General features: G+C 38.3%; 1 protein-coding gene across 4 annotated transcripts in view; it reads right to left on the bottom strand.

Moving 5' to 3' along the window:
• The window catches only part of mef2b (myocyte enhancer factor 2b), a 29,957-nt gene that overhangs the window by 10,161 nt on the left and 1,056 nt on the right, over positions 1-18,740 (bottom strand). For 2 of the 4 annotated variants that reach the window (XM_088349168.1, XM_088349172.1), the window contains exons 2-7: positions 16,150-16,221; positions 16,030-16,072; positions 13,111-13,334; positions 2,783-2,841; positions 422-625; positions 214-336 (exon numbers count right to left, since the gene is read on the bottom strand). In XM_088349168.1, coding sequence (XP_088205294.1) covers positions 214-336; positions 422-625; positions 2,783-2,836 — 381 coding nt within the window. In that variant the 5' untranslated portion in view covers positions 2,837-2,841; positions 13,111-13,334; positions 16,030-16,072; positions 16,150-16,221. The remainder of the gene's footprint in view (positions 1-213; positions 337-421; positions 626-2,782; positions 2,842-13,110; positions 13,335-16,029; positions 16,073-16,149; positions 16,222-18,740) is intronic. The other 2 variants (XM_088349169.1, XM_088349170.1) reach the window with 2 other exon arrangements.

Genomic DNA, 18,740 nt, shown 5'->3' with positions numbered 1-18,740 from the left:
CCGATATTGGACTATATTGAATAATTCAATTCAAACAAAGTATTTACATCAAAACACAGCCCAAGTAATTTTACAATTGAATAATACAAGTAGCATGAAAGAGTAATCAATAAGAGTAAGTTTAGTGAATTTGATCTGAACATAAAGTTTCCAAAGTACTAATTCGCTGAAAAAAATAATGTACATTCTGATTGTATGTGCAGGTGTACTGACATAGAGCCACTGGGGGCCAGCCGACACATTGACCCCGTTGCTGAATTCATCCTTCTGGCCGGTCTCCTGCATTTTCTTCTCACCGTTGAGCTCGTCCAAATCCAGGCCTTTCCTCCTCAGAGTCTGAAATCAAATACCAAGATGACATCTAAGAGGGAGGCGGACTAAAAAAACCCATCAATGTTCATCTAGGTGGGCCAATGTGTACCTCCAGTATATCGGTGTTGGTGCGACTCTCGTGCGGCTCGCTGTACTCTGTGTACTTGAGCAGAACCTTGTCCATGTCGGTGCTGGCGTACTGGAAGAGTCGGTTTGTACTGTTGAAGATGATGAGGGCGATCTCGCAGTCGCACAACACGCTCAACTCGTACGCTTTTTTCATCAGGCCAAATTTGCGCTTGGTGAACGTCACCTGCCATGCAAATACATGTCAGGGTTTTCCCTCTCACTCAAAGGTAAGATCTTAAGCCCAAACCCGAATCAGACCTGATTTCAGGTGGGGTCTGACCTAAAATGTCAATCATTATGCTTGAGTTGGACTTCTCTCACGCTGCCGTTAAAAAAATACTTGTCATTGTTCTTCCCGGCTCCTCCGTGTTACATGTCGAAGTGTCCTTGGGTAAGACACTGAACCCCTAATGCCCCCAATAAGCAGGTAGGCGCCTTACATGGCTGCACGGCCACTATTGGGAAATGTGAAGCACACTGTAAAGCGCTTTGGGAAGTCTTGACTTGAAAAGCGCTATATAAATGCAAATCATTTTATTTCATTTCATTTAACTCTCTGCCTCTCTCTCTTTTAAAGTGCTATGCTAGATTTTAAAGGGATATCAGCATTATGAAAAATACAAAATGTGTGAATATAGTAAATGTTTTTTGTATAACATCTCGATATATTCAATTGGTTTATTCTAATTATTTGCCAAGATAATGCATTATGAAGACAGTCTTTGACTTCCTGAGCGGTTACGTCGTATGAAGAACACTAGCACCCTAACAAGCCAGTCACCATATTGGTATTGAGTGTTTTAGGCAAAGTTTTGGTAGTTTTTGTGGAAAAAGTCTTCCTGCCCACACAACACCTCTGACACAACGCCACAGCAACAAAGACGAACCTAGCCAAACATATACCAAGTAAACACGGCAGGATAGCCTGATGCTAAAAAGGGCTAAGCGGCACCGATCGGCAGAAAAATGGGAGGCTGGCCGACCGATAACCTGCAGTAAGCAGCCAGGATAACTGGGAGCCAACAACAACAAAAATGTCAACCTCGCGAACGCAGCCAGGGAAAAAAACAATGGGCACAGCTGGGCCTCAGGAGCCCGGACACTAACGGGAAGCCATCTGGACAATATTATACCAACTGCAAGATACGCGGGGGAAAACAAGGGAAAAGTCACTATCACCTACCCGAAAGGAGGCAAAGGCAAAAAAGAAACGCCCTATTTACACAACGCCAGGTAAACTTACCCAACGCAGCTTTAGGGATTAAAGCCCACAACTCAGACAAAACAGTCGGAAGTCCCTCAGCGACACTGTAAGCAATGTTCCAATTTCTCCAAGCAGAAAAGAGCGCAATTCGATCGCTGAATACTACAATCGCAGTCTGTTTTTCAATGGGACCCACCATTGTCATGTGTCTGTTTTCATACAGTGACCACACAGCTCGAGGGGATGAGGTCAAATAGTCAACTTTAAGAACTGTTTAAATCTAGGCTTAAAACACACTTCTATTCTAAAGCATAAGAATAACCTATATTTTATTTTGAAAATATCTGTGTATTATTTGATATTGCAACATCCATTTTGGCCTGGTCATCCTAGAAGGGGGATGACCTCATGTGCAGTCCCTTCTCAAGGTTTCTTCATTTTCCTCATGTTGAGGTTTTTGAGTTTTCCTTGCCCTCATGTAGGTTTTAGATCAGGGGATGGTGTAATAGTAGTCTGTGGTTTGCAATAATCTGTGGTCTGTGCAGCCCTTTGAGACTCTTTGTAATTAGGGCTATACAAATAAACAGAACTTGACAAGACTAAACTTGTCAAGGCCCCCAGCGCCTGGAATATTTTGCCATTCATTTACATGATTGTGGAGAGGAATACTACACGTTGTGTGCCTTATTGAAAATAAAATGTCTTTAATAATCCCTTTAAGGAGATACTGCTGCTGTGGTTTATGACAGACTGCTTAAATTCTTCACATCAACCCTTAAAGAAATATCTGTCAATGATGGAAAATTGTTGGTTAATGTAACCAAGAAGGAGGTATTAAAGCCCGACAAATTAACTTTATTTGAGAAACCAAGCTCAAAGCAAACCTGAATTTTCACATTAGTGAGGAATTGGGAGGAGAAAGGGTGATTTTGGCCAGCTCATGCTGCGAAAGTGACACGGTATCAATCGTGAGGATTGTCCACAAAGGAACAGAAAAAAAGGACGGATGTGTCATAAATCAACTGATTCATTTAAGATGAACACTTGTCTACATTATTTCTATGAAATCTTTCTTAGACCACTTTAGAGGAAGTAGGACATTTCCTTTTAAAAATCAATCATCAGTTGAGAGCTCACCTGCCGATTTCTCTGGTCCAGAATGCGAGAAATTTGTATTTTCTTTCTTCCCATATTTCCTGTCCAAGACATGCAAAAAAATGTAATAAAATATTAGTACTAATATGCCACTAGTTAGAGTGTTGAATACAAAAGTGGTCCGGACATGGTTAGCAATGGAGGTGGAAGAAGTCAATTAACACGTTGATTGGCAAAACCATCCTTTTAAATCAATTAATAGTTAGCAATTGAAATACAAATTTTCGGAACTTCACTACAGTAAATATTCGTCGTGTTTTAAAAAATGTATTCTTTGTCTCCAATAAAAGACCGATTAGTGTTGTGAAGATGCTGGAACCTAACTTGATTGGTTTTGATTTACCGTACAAAATTACTATATCCCACCTGAAGTTTAACACTCTCATTTTGCTTGAATAAATGAATTAATGCCCTTTATTGTCATTATAAAACTGCACAACAAAATTGTAGGGCTAATTATTAATTTAATGTATTTATTGGGTAAACATTAACAAACGAATACTGTCCAGCAACAAGAAACATCTAAATCTAATGGTGAATGAGTACCGTAATGGCAGACAAGCCGCTCTTTTTAAAGTTTTTTTTTTGTTCATCTTAGAAATTCCCCATTTCACTTAACTGACATCAGCACATATTTAAGCAATAAACAAACTAAAGGCTAAATCTCAATATATCATGCAAACAATTTCACTGGCACATTTCTAAGTGTCACTGCTCCATTGAATCAGTCACTTCTCAAAGTGAAGCAAGGCACACCAGTGTCAATTGAACATGCAAGATTTTTATTCGCTAAAAAGCAGATAATAAGGCACTGAAACGCCATTAACATGCGTGGGTTGATTCACTTTAGCAAAATTAATGATATCCAAATCTTCTCCATGTTATACAAGCTACAGCCTAATCATTTTTGATTTTTTTCAACTCTTCTTTCGAATGGGTCACACTGTGGCACTTGTATCCAGATGATGTCATCGTCATTTTCCTAGTCATCAGGCTGCCAAGCACTTTGGTCGATAGACTTGCCCACATATGCAATCAGACGACTGGCAGTGCTGATATAGCCGTTGTTTGAAATGGTACTTTGTCTCCATATTGCGGTGGGATGTTTTTACGATTTTTTTTTTAAAGGGGAAAACCGGTTTCTGTGATGGCACCGTATCACCGTAGTGGGTTAAAGAAAACCGTACTCATTACTGCAAAACTGTAGCACTTGGCAAGTATGGAGTTGGAACACAGAGAAATAGAAGGTTTTCATTCTCGCCTGAATTTTGACTATCACATGCCTTCAAGAGTGTAACATGGGCATCTTAGTTGGAAAACAGATGGGACAATAGAATGAAGCCCAGTTGCAGGTCAAATTCGATCAAAATCTGAAAAACTAAACATTGTATATCACACTTTTTTTTTCCCTAAAAGTATGTCAAAACCTATCCAAAGTGGGCGTTAGGAGACCCTGAAACCTTTGCAACCGTGTATTTTACTTTGTCTTTTTTTAGTCATTGTAGAAGAGTTGTAAATGTTTGACTTCTCTTTCCAGAAGTCAAATCATTGCGCATGACAGGCGCACGTAAAAATGGATCCCAGGTTGCATTTACCCGCGTTTATTTTAAGTTCTGATTTGAACACACCCTGTAAAGTTGCATAGAATTATGTTGGAAATGTAAGTGTCTAACCAATGTGCCAATCAACATTTGAATCGATCACTCTTGGCTAAAGATTTGTGAGGCCAAAGTTGTCATGTCCGTTTTCTCAATACAGGCATTCATAGGCTATGGCAAGCTAAGGACCGTGTAAAAAGCTTGCAATTGGTCGAGAGGTGGTTATCAACGGCCATATTCAATATCTGACAAGTGTGTTTATTTTAAAAGGGAAATTATGGAGCGAAACAAGTTTGTATAATCTGTCTGCATCATCGTGTGGTTCAGTGTTCATTTGAGCTGTGAAAAGTGATGGGTCCCGAGGACTCGCATGCTCAAAAATCTATGGGTCCCCAAAATTTTGTGTTATCGCGGTTGAAATTGTAATTCGGCGACAAAGATATAATATAAATCTATATATTCATTCAGTTTTAATCATCACAGTTTATTGGTAATACAAATCAGATATCACTTCAAGATTTTTCAGTTCACAACAATATTGTACATTATACAAAATATTATTGCTGAAATAATTACAGTATATTAATCTATATTTTCATTCAGTTTTAATCATCACAGTTAATTGGCAATACAAAGCAGTTATCACTTCAGATTTTTCAGTTCACAATATTGTACACTATACAATATTGCTGAAATATTTATATATTCATGCAGTTTTAATCATCACAGTTAATTGGTAATAAAAAGCAGTTATCACTTCAGAATTTTTAGTTCATATATTCTTCATGGTTTGCTGTCCCGCCATAGTTGTAATGCCTTCTCAAAGACCAATCCATTATCATCCTCCTCATAGCGTCACCAGGAGTATAATTTAGTCCATCTTGGCAGAAAAGTCCCTTTCTTGCTAGTATTCTTTTGTTTATTTTCTTTCGTCGAATCGTTCGCTTCAAAACACGGGTGTTTTCCTTGCCTTCGCGGTCTTCTGAAGAATTTCTCCGCCGTTTTTTCGTGCCGGAATTATTGCCGTTGTTTCCACTTTCTGTGTTATGTTTCAACTTATTACCGACACTGAAGAAATGACCAATTTTTTGTTGATTTGCACCTAATACCAACCGTTTTTTCGGAGGCATACTTCTCTTTCACCCGACAACCGCCACAATAATGACGTCATCTCGAAGCAACGAGATCTCGTTTGCCCAGACCGGCGCGAGACCAAAACAACGATGGCGGATCTGCCTGACGAAAAGTTTGGATTGCGGTAAATCTTTGTTAAAAAAAACACACAAAGTAATCGGGTAATAATGACAATTTTGTGTCAAAAAAGTTGCGTCCCTGGGACGCACGTTGATTTGACACGATGCGTCCCCAGCAAAAATGATGCGTCTAGGACGCAGGGACGCGGGCAAACCAGAACGTTAAAGGGTCAAACAAAAACATATATATCTGAAGTACTTAGACCCACGGCATCTTTTTAAATTTCTCTGTTGAGATTTTCCAGCCCCCCATAAAATAAGTCATCATGAGCATAGCAATCAATGTCATCACTTCATTTCTCATCAGGCCTTGAGAAGGCATGAGAGAAGAGTGGGTGGCTCGTGCAGGTACACAACTGCCTGCCCAACATACGCGTTTTCAACTGCCAGCCTTTTGCTAGTGGCCAGTGACCTTAAAAAAATAATAGTCATCCGTTGTATATTTTTAACTGGGGTTTCTTGGGGACTAGAAGCGCAATCGGGTAATGCTACCGGCCTGTCGAGCCAGACAGCGTGGGTGTCAGACTGCGTGTCGAGCAGTGGCCAAGCTAACTTTAGACCAGGCATGTCCATTTACGGCCCGTGGTCAAATTTTTATTGGCCTTGGCCTCTGTCATAAAATTAATAATATGTGGCTCGCCAGTAATGTTGAAAGCAATATAAAATCATTTGGCCACCTTGCCTTTGGCTTTCTGTGAGAATTTAAGCCCACCCCATTTACAACATGTGGAAATAAAAAAGAAAACTGACTGAGAGAAAATTCGAGTAGTTTTTTCACCCAAATCTGAAATAAATCCTAATTTGCCACTGTGACTGTTTTAAAAAAATCTAATTTCAAGAGGCACTGCCAGCCCAAACGTGCTACAAAAACCTAATTGTAAACGAACACTGTGAAAAGGGGAAGCAAACGGAAGCTGTTTCAACGGCACTGCTGCGCTTTTTTATCGGACCCTGCGAGTCAAATGAAAATGGTTCAAAAGAGAGCTGCGAGGCCGTGCTGCTGAACGCCAGGCACTGAAAACTATTCACTGAGGATGAATTTGTGAATTAAAAACTGTTCAAAGAATGCAAGGCTGAATAGTCGACCCTCATACATTTTCACTTGACCAAATCTGGCTCGCTTTCTGAAAAGTTTGGACATCCTTGCTTTAGACTGTTTTGTCCCCTTGAGGGTAATAGTAATTAAAATTGTTTTCAAAATAAAACATGTTTACTATGAAATACAAAATGGCTTGATATACTCTATTTGACAAATTCTGCCTGTATTTTTGGGGCTGACATATTTTCCACTGTTATTGATTTATTTGAAGACTGGGTGTATTGTTAGAGGTGTCTTTAAAAAAGTTAAATCTTTTCTATATACCCCCCAAAATAGTCTTTTGTCATATAATTTTCCTACATGCGGCACACGGGACTTTAAAGGTGCATTATATTGAGACTAGAGTAAGAGCTGCCGTTTAATAGTATGGCTCCTAATGGCCCTTTAATATACATACAGGATATATTAATGCAATGATTAATCAGTTCATGAATATTGATGATTAAAATCGCAAAATATTGTTTGCAACAGGAATAGAACCCGGTCACCGACACTATACCATTAAGACCTCGAGTGTTACAGATGACATATGAAAAGAAAATAAAGCTTATCTCATCAAACTATTTTTAAGGTGCTAGAAACATTCATTTGCATAGTGCATTCCAATAGTCTCTCCCATTCTTCACCTGCACAAAAATAACCCCTCTGTTTAATGTGTAGACATACGTAAAAAGAGCTTTTATAGTAATTTGTTGAAATACTTTGTTTCCGTCTTTCACAGCGTTGAAACACAGGTGAAGAAGTGGTATGTAGACGCCCTTTACCTCCACGACCCGGGTCCGAATCCTGTTGCATGCAATGTATTGCGTTTAGGGGCAGTGGTGATTATAGATTGATCAATAATGACTTAAATATGGAAGTATACCGTATCACTCTGTGTAGTAATGCACACCTATAATCACTGTATGCATTTCCAATCGTATTCCTATTCTGCGGTTCATAAGGCGCACCGGGGTTATAGGGCGTAAATTCAAATTTCTGCCTAATTTAGAGGTTATCGGGTGCGCCTGAAAATACAGTATAAAAGTATTTGTTAGCAATGCCCAACAAAGTTTAAAGAGACCTTCAGCTTTTTTTCTCGCAACGCCTATCTGCTTTTATTGTTCTCAGCAAAGCTGTTCGGGGCGGAACACATTAGGTAGAGGGAATTGGGGAAGAGGAAGTAGCGTTTTTATTGTTTGTATTTGTCAGGGTAGCATACAGAAACAAGTAACCAACTTTAAACAATGATGGAAAATGCTGAAAGAAGTGGCCTGCTTCAAGAACATTAGTTAGTGCATTATTACTTTTAGTGTAAGCACATTCATTTCATAAAAGAAAAGTATTTTATTCTTTTTTTCAAGAGGGGATATTCATTGACCACCTGTGCTTAATTTTAACTAGCCTTGTAACTATTTTTACTTATTTTTATTGATACTTTAGTTTTTCAGAGGATCAGAGGGTCTAAACTGATTAAAATACATATGGAAATAGTTAATTATTGTGAATTTTATTATTAATAGCATTGGAGCGTTAATATTTTTAATGTTTTATTTTTTTACATTCTCAGGGATTTTGTGTTGTTGTTCGACTTTAAATCTGTTCATTTTTTTGCAGATCTGTGAAAATAATAATTTTATTTCATGCGTTTTTCAGGGATTCCCAGCAAAACATGAAATTAATAAGTACTAAATAATTATGTAGATAATGTTATTCTTAAATGGGCTCTTCTCAGTGAGTCAAGCCAAAAAAAGCTGGTTTTCCAAATAGAGCTGATCTCTTGGGTGCGACCAGTAGGGGGTGGTGATGCTTCACATGACAACGCCATGATATTAAGCCACCAGTGTCGGCGCGTTGCCGTCAATTTCACACACTTTTAGTATTTTTCTTCATTTATTCATTGAAGTCATAAAGTCTACGAGTCTTTAAAATGTTTATGAGTACATGTTTTTGCTAATTATTTGAATCAATTATGTGTTTTATTAAAATGAAGTACTTTTACAACCATTGCGGTTTAATTAACTCTGGCGCTTGAAACTAGGGATGCACAATTTTGGGAAAAAAACGTAACTCCGATTTTTCATATCAGTATTGCAATTTCGATTTTAAAAGGAAAGTGCATTTTCTGTGCTAGTTTTTTCATGTTTTTATTTTATGAGTGCTCAACCCCTGAATGCATGACCTACACTCTTCCACGAGTAGGGTGGAAAATGAGTAAGGAAAAAAATACTAATGGCATCATGTCATACACATGTTTTTTGAGGAATATTTGGGATATTACAACTTTTTCATTTTTAAAGATTTTCAAGAATTAACACCAATGGGGTATTTTTTTTTATCCCACTCATGCATCCAAGGGTTAATCCTAGTGACAAACAAACTGACCTGCGTGCCTGTCGGACTGTTAAATAGCAAAAAGGTGTCAGTATTATGTCACCAGTCACTCATTGGTCTTTTCAGAGTCTCCAAATAACCACTTTTGGAAACGCCAAGACATATCCTTAGAAAAATGTGCAAAGTATTATTGTTTAGTATTCTCAGATCGTGGTCAAATTTAGATAGATAGATAGATAGATAGATACTTTGTTCATCCCCGAAGGGAAATTCACATTTCCAGCAGCATCCCTGAGCTGAGAACAATCGAGAACAATCGAAAATAACACGGGAGCTGCTGGAGTGGCTGCCAAAATTTGACCCGGGACCAGGTATGGCTTCATGCATTTGTCCTAGCTGTTTTCCAGCTATGATGCCCATGCTACACTCTCTTGCTTGTGATTGCAAAAAAAAAATCAGGCGAGAATAACATACCTGTCAACCTGTACGTTTTTGCCGTACAAAGTACGTTTATTATGCATTTTAAGACCTGTACGACGTACAAGAAAATCTGTACGGGAAAACGCAAATTTGTCAATTATGGGTACCATCCGGTATACATCGACTATCACGAAACGGCAAATCAATCAAGTCAAACGAGGTCGAGCTGTGTAGTGAAAGGACGTCCGTCTCTTTTTAGAGAACCGGCTTTTTGGCTCAATTCATTAAAGAGAGCCGGCTCTCCAACGGCTCACTTGCTTTGATGCATTATATTACGAATTATTATGTTGTATAAAGAAGTTAAGAAAAAAAGGAAGTATAAAAGGAGAAAATGAAAAAAAGACAGGTTTGTGGTTATCCCTCTAATCAGTATATTACCAACAATAATTTAATGCAGAAAATGAATTCATAATTTGAATAAGAAAATTCTAATTAATTCTATTTGCATGTATTTTTTCCTTCTACAGTGAACGTCCAAACTACTTCATTTTTTAACTTTTCTAAAATAAACCCCATTCATGTCGAGCAACTCAGTATCTCACAACAAAATGTTAATTAACAATATATATGATATAACGAAACACATGTACAAAATAACATGTTAAACGACATAAACACGTTTGAAAAAAAAATATGGTGTAAGATTATTTTGTATTTTGTAAGGGAAAATACGACAGTTTGTAAGGGCATGGAGCCCTGGAGGTTGACAGGTATGGAATAAAAGCCTTCTATTTCCGTGTGTTCCAACTTAGCTCGTTCATGTTTGTAGCACTTGCGGCAATTATTTCTGTTTGGGACAAAACTTTAGGTTCAACAACAGCATTCAATTTACTTTAGGTGAGTTGTGAATTGAGATTTTATGTGAATTTTACAAGATTATTAAGAGGTGAAATTTAAGTAAAGAGCGCCCTCTTCTGGGGAGCTTTGTTAGGGTTTGCTGTCTATAAACCCTTGAAAAAAAAGCGGTATTATGCGATTGCAGCCCTAGTTGAAATACATAAAAAGGAACTCCAGGTGCCTAAACGAACCCCACAATAACAGTAAGAATGCGCAAAGACCACATCAGAAACCAAGAAAATACAAACCCTGAACTGCACTCCGCCAAGTCGCACACATCTGAACCCTGACCTGTCTGTCTAGTCTGGAGGAGTTTCCCCTGGTTTTCCCCCAGTTAAATAATGCACTTTTATTTCTATTTTTAGAATTGTGTCCCCGCTACTGATGATGTCGTGGCGGATATGGCACCAGTGTTTCTCATGACCCCTGACGTGGGCTGTGCACAAAGGCATCTTGGGCATTTAGGAAAGAAGTGCCCTCTATATTACCTTATAAAGTGCTGAGATAATCAGATGTGTTTTGGGGGAGAAGTGTAACAAATATAATGACTTTGGAATATTTCACACAAAAAGGAATGATTTGATCAAAAAGTTAAATAAAATAAAATAAAGCTGAAGTGTCAGGTTTAATTTTGCATCACCTAGTGATGAACTGATATAATGCTACCAAATAATCTAATTGCTGCATTCAACTTCATATTTTAGTACTTACTTCTTGTCTCCTGTAACAAATTTTTGGTGGGCTAATAAGACGCATAAATCATCACTATAAACACATGGTGCGGCAGTAGCTCAGGAGGTAGAGCGCTCGTCTTGGGATCAAGGGATCCCAGTTCGAATCCCGGCTCGTCCGTGTTACATGTCGAAGTGTCCTTGGGTAATACACTGAACCCCTGATACCCCCAATAAGCAGGTTAGCGCCTTACATGGCTGCAAGGCCGCTATTGGGAAATGTGGAGCACATTGTAAAGCGCTTTGGGAAGTCATTGACCTGAAAAGTGCTATATAAATGCAGATCATTTCATTTCATGAATTTTATTTCGTAGTTAAATAGGAATTGGGTTTCCTGCTGACCACAATATGAGCTACGAAATTCATTTTCAACTGAGAGCAAATTGTTATTCTGCAAATGCTAACGCATGGCACAGACACACAATTCAATATCATATGCAACCAAATCAGAGTTATTCTGCAGATGCTAATGCATAACCTGGACATTTCGTTCTAACATTGCTCATAGATGTCATTTAGGTAACGTATTTGATGCAAGTTTGATAATATGAGCCTCGATTAATTCACTGTATAAAATTGCTTTGAAATCATTATTAATATAAGAAATGGAACAGAGTTTGTGTTTTACTTGCCCATGTTTTTCTGCACGCAGCAATATGTAGCAACAGGACAGGGGGAAAAATTACATGGTCATCTCATGCTCAAGCCAATGCGACATTTTTGAAATTGAAAGTTTCCTGATAAAAAATAAGGTGACATAGGAGCAGATATTTCACTGGTTTTGGAAATAGTTGGACTGAGGAAATTATGAAAATGTATGGATTTTTAAAAATGCATCTTTTATTTTGAAATCCAGGAAGCAGTGATGCACACAACCAACAATCTAAAATAAATGTTTGTAGACCATTTCAGGATCTGTCATTATTTATCAATATTACTGAAACAAGCTTATATATGCTAAAATCTCTTCTTTGTATATAAGATCCATGCACATACTGAGAATATGTTGTGCCATAATGTATCTAACAATACTTTCAATAAACATTACATTACAATTCATAGCTCAGTCAGTAATTCATTTGTGCAGAATCTTATTTGATTAAACTTTTTTGTTAAACTGCCTCTTGACATAAGCATGAAAATACACTCTTATGTGTTAATTTCATTTTTATCATAGCTATCTATAACCTTTGGATGATGATCTATCTATCAATACATACCTATATTTGCCTATTGTTATCTACAAATAAAATCAAAACGTTTTAACTGTGGATAATGTGGCTCTTTTGTGCACAGTAAAGACATGTTTATTTCAAATACAGTGCACACATTTATTGCTATTTTTCAAAACTTTTTTAAATACACAAAATAGGAAAATTCCTAAATAAAAATTGCATATTTCTACTTCATGCGATTCAAACGGTGTAAGAAAATCTCAAATTGACCAGCCAGTGTAATATGAGTAAACAGCTGACATTGAGTGTGTATTATTGTGCCTTTAGTTTGTAGTAGCATTACATAAGAGACTCACTTTTTTAAAGAAAGTCAATTGATCCCTTTCTTTGCATTTATCAGGCTGATGCAAAGATAACAATATTGATCAATAATTGGTTCATCGAGGCACGTGGGACTAGGGGCAATCGGTTCAACAGCGAGGCCTTTGCCAAGATTTGTAATGTCCAGGAAATATTTGTCTAATTTTACCAAGACATAATTGAATTGCCTCGATATTTTTAATTGAGTCAGCATGGCAACAGAACCTGAACCATCCACACCGTATCCGTCTGGACAGGATGCAATTCACGCTGCAAACAGAAGACGTCACCATTTCAAGGAAGTTTTAAAAAAAGATCCCCACGCACAATTTAACCTGCTGAACTCCGGCTAATGGCAGTTCAGGAATAGCCTGGAGTTGCCGAGCATCTCTTATTATTAATAAAGACTCTGCTTCCAGCAACAAGTTGTTTGAAAGCACAAAATAAATATACTGAAATCTTACCAATCTCTGCTCAAACGTGCTGAGGGCTGTCAAGGAACACGTGGAAGATGTCAGATCGAGAAGAAGAGTGGGTGATGGCGTCAGAGTGCTAACAGAGAAGTAAACCTGATGTAGAAGAGCACAGCTGGCTGACTCAATCCGCCCTCCTCCTTCACTTGTCACGATACACCAAAGCCAATCCAATACAGGCTTTCTTTTCATCATTTTCGTATAAATGAACCGCCCTGTAAAAAAGAACGAAGACAGGTAAATACATTTTTGTTTTTTGCTGATATTTGTTTATAGTGTCGTTTACATCAGGAGAGGGTAAACTTCAGAGCAAAACAGATACACTATACGGCAGGGATTGGGAACCTTTTTGACCCAAAGAGCCATCACAGCAAAAATATTTTGATTTATTTTTGCTTTTGAGAGTGAGCCATACCATACACTTTACGACAGATTTCAACAAAACCGCTAAACCAGCTCTCCAGACAAAAAATTCAATTATTCAGCGCATTTTATTTCACTGCGTGAAAAGAATAATGTCAGAGCCTGCATCCCATATCACCAAAAATACTAATTTAAACTTGTCTCCCCCTGCAATTACTGTATTTAAGATAAAGGAGGCTCATTTTCCTTCTTTCATCAATAATGGTTTCAAAACAAGGTGCAAGCAGAGTTCTTTTGCAAAAATGTCACAAAAATACTGCAAACGAAGATACTGACGCATTTACATTTGGTGGGGACGGTCCTGTGCAGAAGAAGTGCACTTGCGCATAGCTCCTCCCACACCTACCGCTCTGTGTGCTTGGCTGGCGTTTCCGCCTGATTACAGTTTTTCTGTAGGATTTTATCATTAAGTGTCTCAACAGCGAACATAAATTTATAATGAGCATTCATACAAAGGATTCTTTAGCGGTGTACAGCCAAAATGGGGTATAGACACCAAAAGTGGTGTGCACCTCAACTGTAGTGAGAAATATGCTCTTTATATACTGGACCAAAAGAATTGTCAAAACTATGTGTAACTTGACTCCGTTTCATCAGATTTGGAACACAACAGATGAAGTTTGCATGAGTACAATTTTGTCTCAGAGCCATAAATCCTCATGAAAAAGCCATATATGGCTCACGAGCCACAGGTGTCCAACCCATGCTGTACAGTGCAGTATACATCTAGGCCAGCTGAGATCTTTAAAGTGTAAAGTGCATCTATCTTATGTATAAATGAATGACAATTTATTTCAAAAATTGCGTGTTCATTAACACGAATTGAAAAGATACAACTTACCTCGAAAACACCCCCCCTCCCCAGCAATATAACCTAAAATTCACACATGAATGTTAACAAATTAACAATACAAAACGTCAATTTTCACTTACCTTTTCTAATAACTTTGCTTTTCAGGTTAAAATTGGGAGTTGCCATTTTAAATAATCAGGATCATTCAGTCATGTCACACCACTTAGGGTAAAGCATCAATCTTTTATTTGGGGGCGGCAGAAGCTCAGGAGGTAGAGCGATCCTTTTAGGATTAAGGGATCCCAGTTCGAATCCCGGCTTGTCCGTGTTACATGTCGAAGTGTCCTTGGGTAAGACACTGAACTCCCAATACCCCCAATAAGCAGGTTAGCGCCTTACATGGCTGAAAGGCCGCTATTGGGAAATGTGAAGCACACTTTGGGAAGTCATTGACTTAAAAAGCGCTATATAAATGCAGATCATTTCATTTCATTTATTTTTGTTCGGCATTATATTCTTATCGATCTTGCCTCCCTCGAACGTCAATCTTACATTCTTTTTTTCTATATGACTAGGCAGCTGTTTAAAATAAAGTTTGTACATTATCAGTGCTATTTCAAAATATTATAAATGGATAAAGTTTCAAGACACTTAATTTGATAGATTGATAGTTATCTGTAATGCAACTTGTGTGATATGTTTTTCCCCATATTTACAAAAAATATGTTATGTAAGAGGCAGCACAGCGGCGCAGTGGTTAGCACATGTGCGGCACGGTTCATGTCTTGGGAACCTCCTGCGTGGGTTCAAATCCAGCTCCAGACTTCCTGTGCGGAGTTTGTATGTTCTCCCCGTGCTTGTGTGGGTTTCCTCCGGGCACTCCGGTTTCCTCCCACATTACAAAAACATGCATTTCAGGTGAATTGGCCGGTCCAAATTGTCCCTAGTCTTATCTGTCCCTGTGAGCCCTGCGATTGTACCCTGCCCACTGCCCGATGATTGCTGGGATGGGCTCCAGCACCTCCGTGACCCTACTGAGGATAAGCGGTGTAGCTAATGAGATGAGATGTTATGTAAGGAAGAACTGAAGAATAATAAGAAACAATTTCCCTAATGTTGAGGTTTTTGAGTTTTTCCTTGCCCTCGTGTATGTTTTAGATCAGGGGATGGTGTCATAATAGTCTGTGGTGTGAGATCATCTGTGGAGCCCCTTGAGATTCCTTGTGATTAAGTGCGTCACAAATAAACATGACTTGACTTTAATTCCTCGTTCTCTGCAATCTGTCAGGGTCCTCCCAGGAAACTTGCATAAGTGCCATCAGTCTTATCTAATGGAATAGTGCTGGCACATAACATTCATTCTTGTTGAAAATTCTAGTGCTTCGTTTTCCTTAAACGAAATAAATACTAAGCATGTGTTGACAAAATAAAGAATAGAAAGACAAAAAACTGAACTCTTTTGTGAACTAGAAGTCAACTGGTATGACAACAGGAGGTCGCCAAATAAATAATCGAAAGTCTAAATGTTTAGGTCCCATGTCATTTATTTTGACAACTTTTCCTAAAAAATACAAACCAAAACAGTCCAATAGAAAGTAGACAGGATACATATCCACGGAGTCACTGGCCAAGTCCTGTCGATTGTCTATTTTGAGGCCGTAACTAAAAATAAAAACAAATGTTGGATGACATACCCATACATTTGAGGTGAATCACATCCATCATTCCCGAAGGTATCTGAAATTAGAAAAAAAAAAAATCTTCACTGATGCAATGGTTAGCAACTTTAAGCTTGAGGGGATTGTGTGCTTAACTGGTAGCAAGCTAGGAGGCAGTGATGTCACCGGCTGAGGTGTGTGTGTATCATCAGTGTTTTGGTCTCAACACTGCAAAAAAAAAAATAAGACTGCAAAGGTGATTGCAATGTCTTACTGTTGCTATCCTGAAACCTCTTGGTTATGCTTTCATGACCTTGTAACATATGCACGAGCCGCAAATGTGTGAAAGACGTCCGTCTAATTTTTGCTTTAACTTCATTCTATTGTTTTATTTTAAAATGATCCACTATGAAACAACCAATAATTTTCCAAGGATGTAGACTTTTGCCTTTGGCGACTCCAGCAATCACTCCTTAAAAAGAGCCAATGACATTTATCATTCATCTCATTAGCTGCACCGCTTATCCTCAGTAGGGTCGCGGGGGTGCTGGAGCCCATCCCAGCAATCATCGGGCAGTAGGCAGGGGACACCCTGAACTGGTTGCCAGCCAATCGCAGGGCACACGGGGACAGACAACTCACTCGCTCAGTCACTCCTAGGGACAATTTGGATTTTACAGTGAAATTGCTTTATTGTTCAACAAATGTTGCAAAAAAAACAACATTTAACAGTTGGACTGAATTTAGTTGCAGTGGATTTAACATTTTAATTATTTAATTTTACCAACAAACCTTACTTTCATATCTTTTTTAATCCAAGAAAAATTATGTCAAATTAAAATCTATTTCTAAAGCACTTTTCATGACAACAAATTGCAACTCAAAGTGCTGTACAGAAAACATTCAATGTAGGAAAATAAAATTCCCTCCCTCTCACCGAAGAACCCAGAACTCCAAACACAGACACGTTCACAACGGTTAACACAAATTTAAATTAAATTAATATATATATATATATATATATATATATATACATATTATACACATTAGATAAATGATATAAGGCAGGGCACAGACTATGTGAGGAAAGGGACCCGAAGGAGGCTAATGTACACTGAGGGGCTTGGGACAATTTATGTAACAGGTGTAATAATAACTTTTGTTTTGTTGAAATTCCCGCTAAAAATATGTTTGTATAGTTTATGTGTGAGTGTCCTGCAATGACGAGTCCAACAGTGCCACCTGCTGGTATGAGCTAAGGTTTGGCTTCTGATTTTGTGACCGGACGGCGGATATTGTTGGCAGTCTCCAGCGAGCTGCTAACGATATTGAGAACCAGCGGAGGTGCTAACCACATGGTGTGTGTATGTTGTGTCGCTCATTGCAGCAACTGGAATAAAAGCCTCATCATCCAGTCCAGCCTGAATGTGGATCTTTGGTGGGACGGCTACACCGCAGTTACACTCAGATAATTAATAGAATACAATAGAATTACCGTATTTTCCGCACTATAGGGTGCACCGGGTTATAAGGCGCACCCCCAAAAAATAGCTGTTGGTCCTATATCTTCCATACATAAGGCGCACCGGATTATAAGGCGCTACAATGGGAACGTGGACAAAACAGTCAGATAGTTCAGTCCAACTTATTACCCCCTTAACATTCCCAAAGCTTGCAAAGAGGCAAATACGTGTCGTAGACACGTGCGGATGCGGTGTCCATACGATGTCACTCAAATGCATCGTTCCAAAATATCATTCGGAAGGTTAAAGTCTTGGGATTCAAGAAATGCCAACCATTCCTTAGTTTCTATTTTCTTTTTCGCTCGCAACTTTACTGTGCATATGACAATAAACACTTGGAATTGAGTTTAATTAAAAAAAAAGACCCATCACAGAAACATCGATATCACTCTGAAACAAGATACTGGGAAAATATATAGCCGGATTAGCTCACCAAAGTCGTTGCGTTCAATAATAATGTGCAACCATGGTCCTCATATCCGTGAGTGTAATAAATCCAGGAGAGTAAAATATTTACAAATACAGAATGGTAAAACCTGTTTACTCTCTGCCGTAGTTCTACCCAACATGCTATTCACATTCATCTTTTTCGGCCAATTTCAGGCTTTGTTTTGTCCCTTTAGCCTATGCAAGCCTGTAAATGATAAAAAGGATCCGCCCCCTTAACCCCCGAAAAACTTTAGCCAATAGTGACTGATTCAAATGATGATTGACACAATGGTTAGGAAATGAAACGCCGGTATATAAATCCCAGCATACACCCCGCACTACTTCGCCTTCGGGGGGAGAATCTAGTCGGCGGCTGCTTGCCTTAGTTTCAATGAAATTCAAAGCTGCCCCATATAGCTTGACTTGAAAAGCGCTATACAAATGCAGACTATTTACCATTTATGTTCGATCATAATTGGCATTTACACCAACTTTAATTCTAAACAAAAATGAAATTAATTATTCTAGAAAATAAAGTAAAACAATATATAATAATAACTATCAGACAATCAACAAACAAGAGAAACACATGCAGGTCACAAAATTAATATTGACTGTGCAATGTATTTTTTGTACAGGGTATTTTCCCTTTTTATGTTTCCTGTTGAAAATATCTGTGTATCATTTGTTATTGCAACATCCGTTGCAGCCTGGTCTTCCTGGAAGGGGGATTACCTCATGTGCAGTCCCTTCTCAAAAGGTTCTTCAGTTTACTCATGTTGAGGTTTTCTAGTT

This window comes from Urocampus carinirostris, chromosome 12 (genome assembly GCF_059441175.1).
Source record: "Urocampus carinirostris isolate Australia breed hairy pipefish chromosome 12, RoL_Ucar_1.0, whole genome shotgun sequence".
Classification (NCBI taxonomy): domain Eukaryota; kingdom Metazoa; phylum Chordata; class Actinopteri; order Syngnathiformes; family Syngnathidae; genus Urocampus; species Urocampus carinirostris.
The sequence above is the reverse complement of the archived record's forward strand: the minus strand, read 5'-3'. Positions and strand labels throughout refer to the sequence as shown.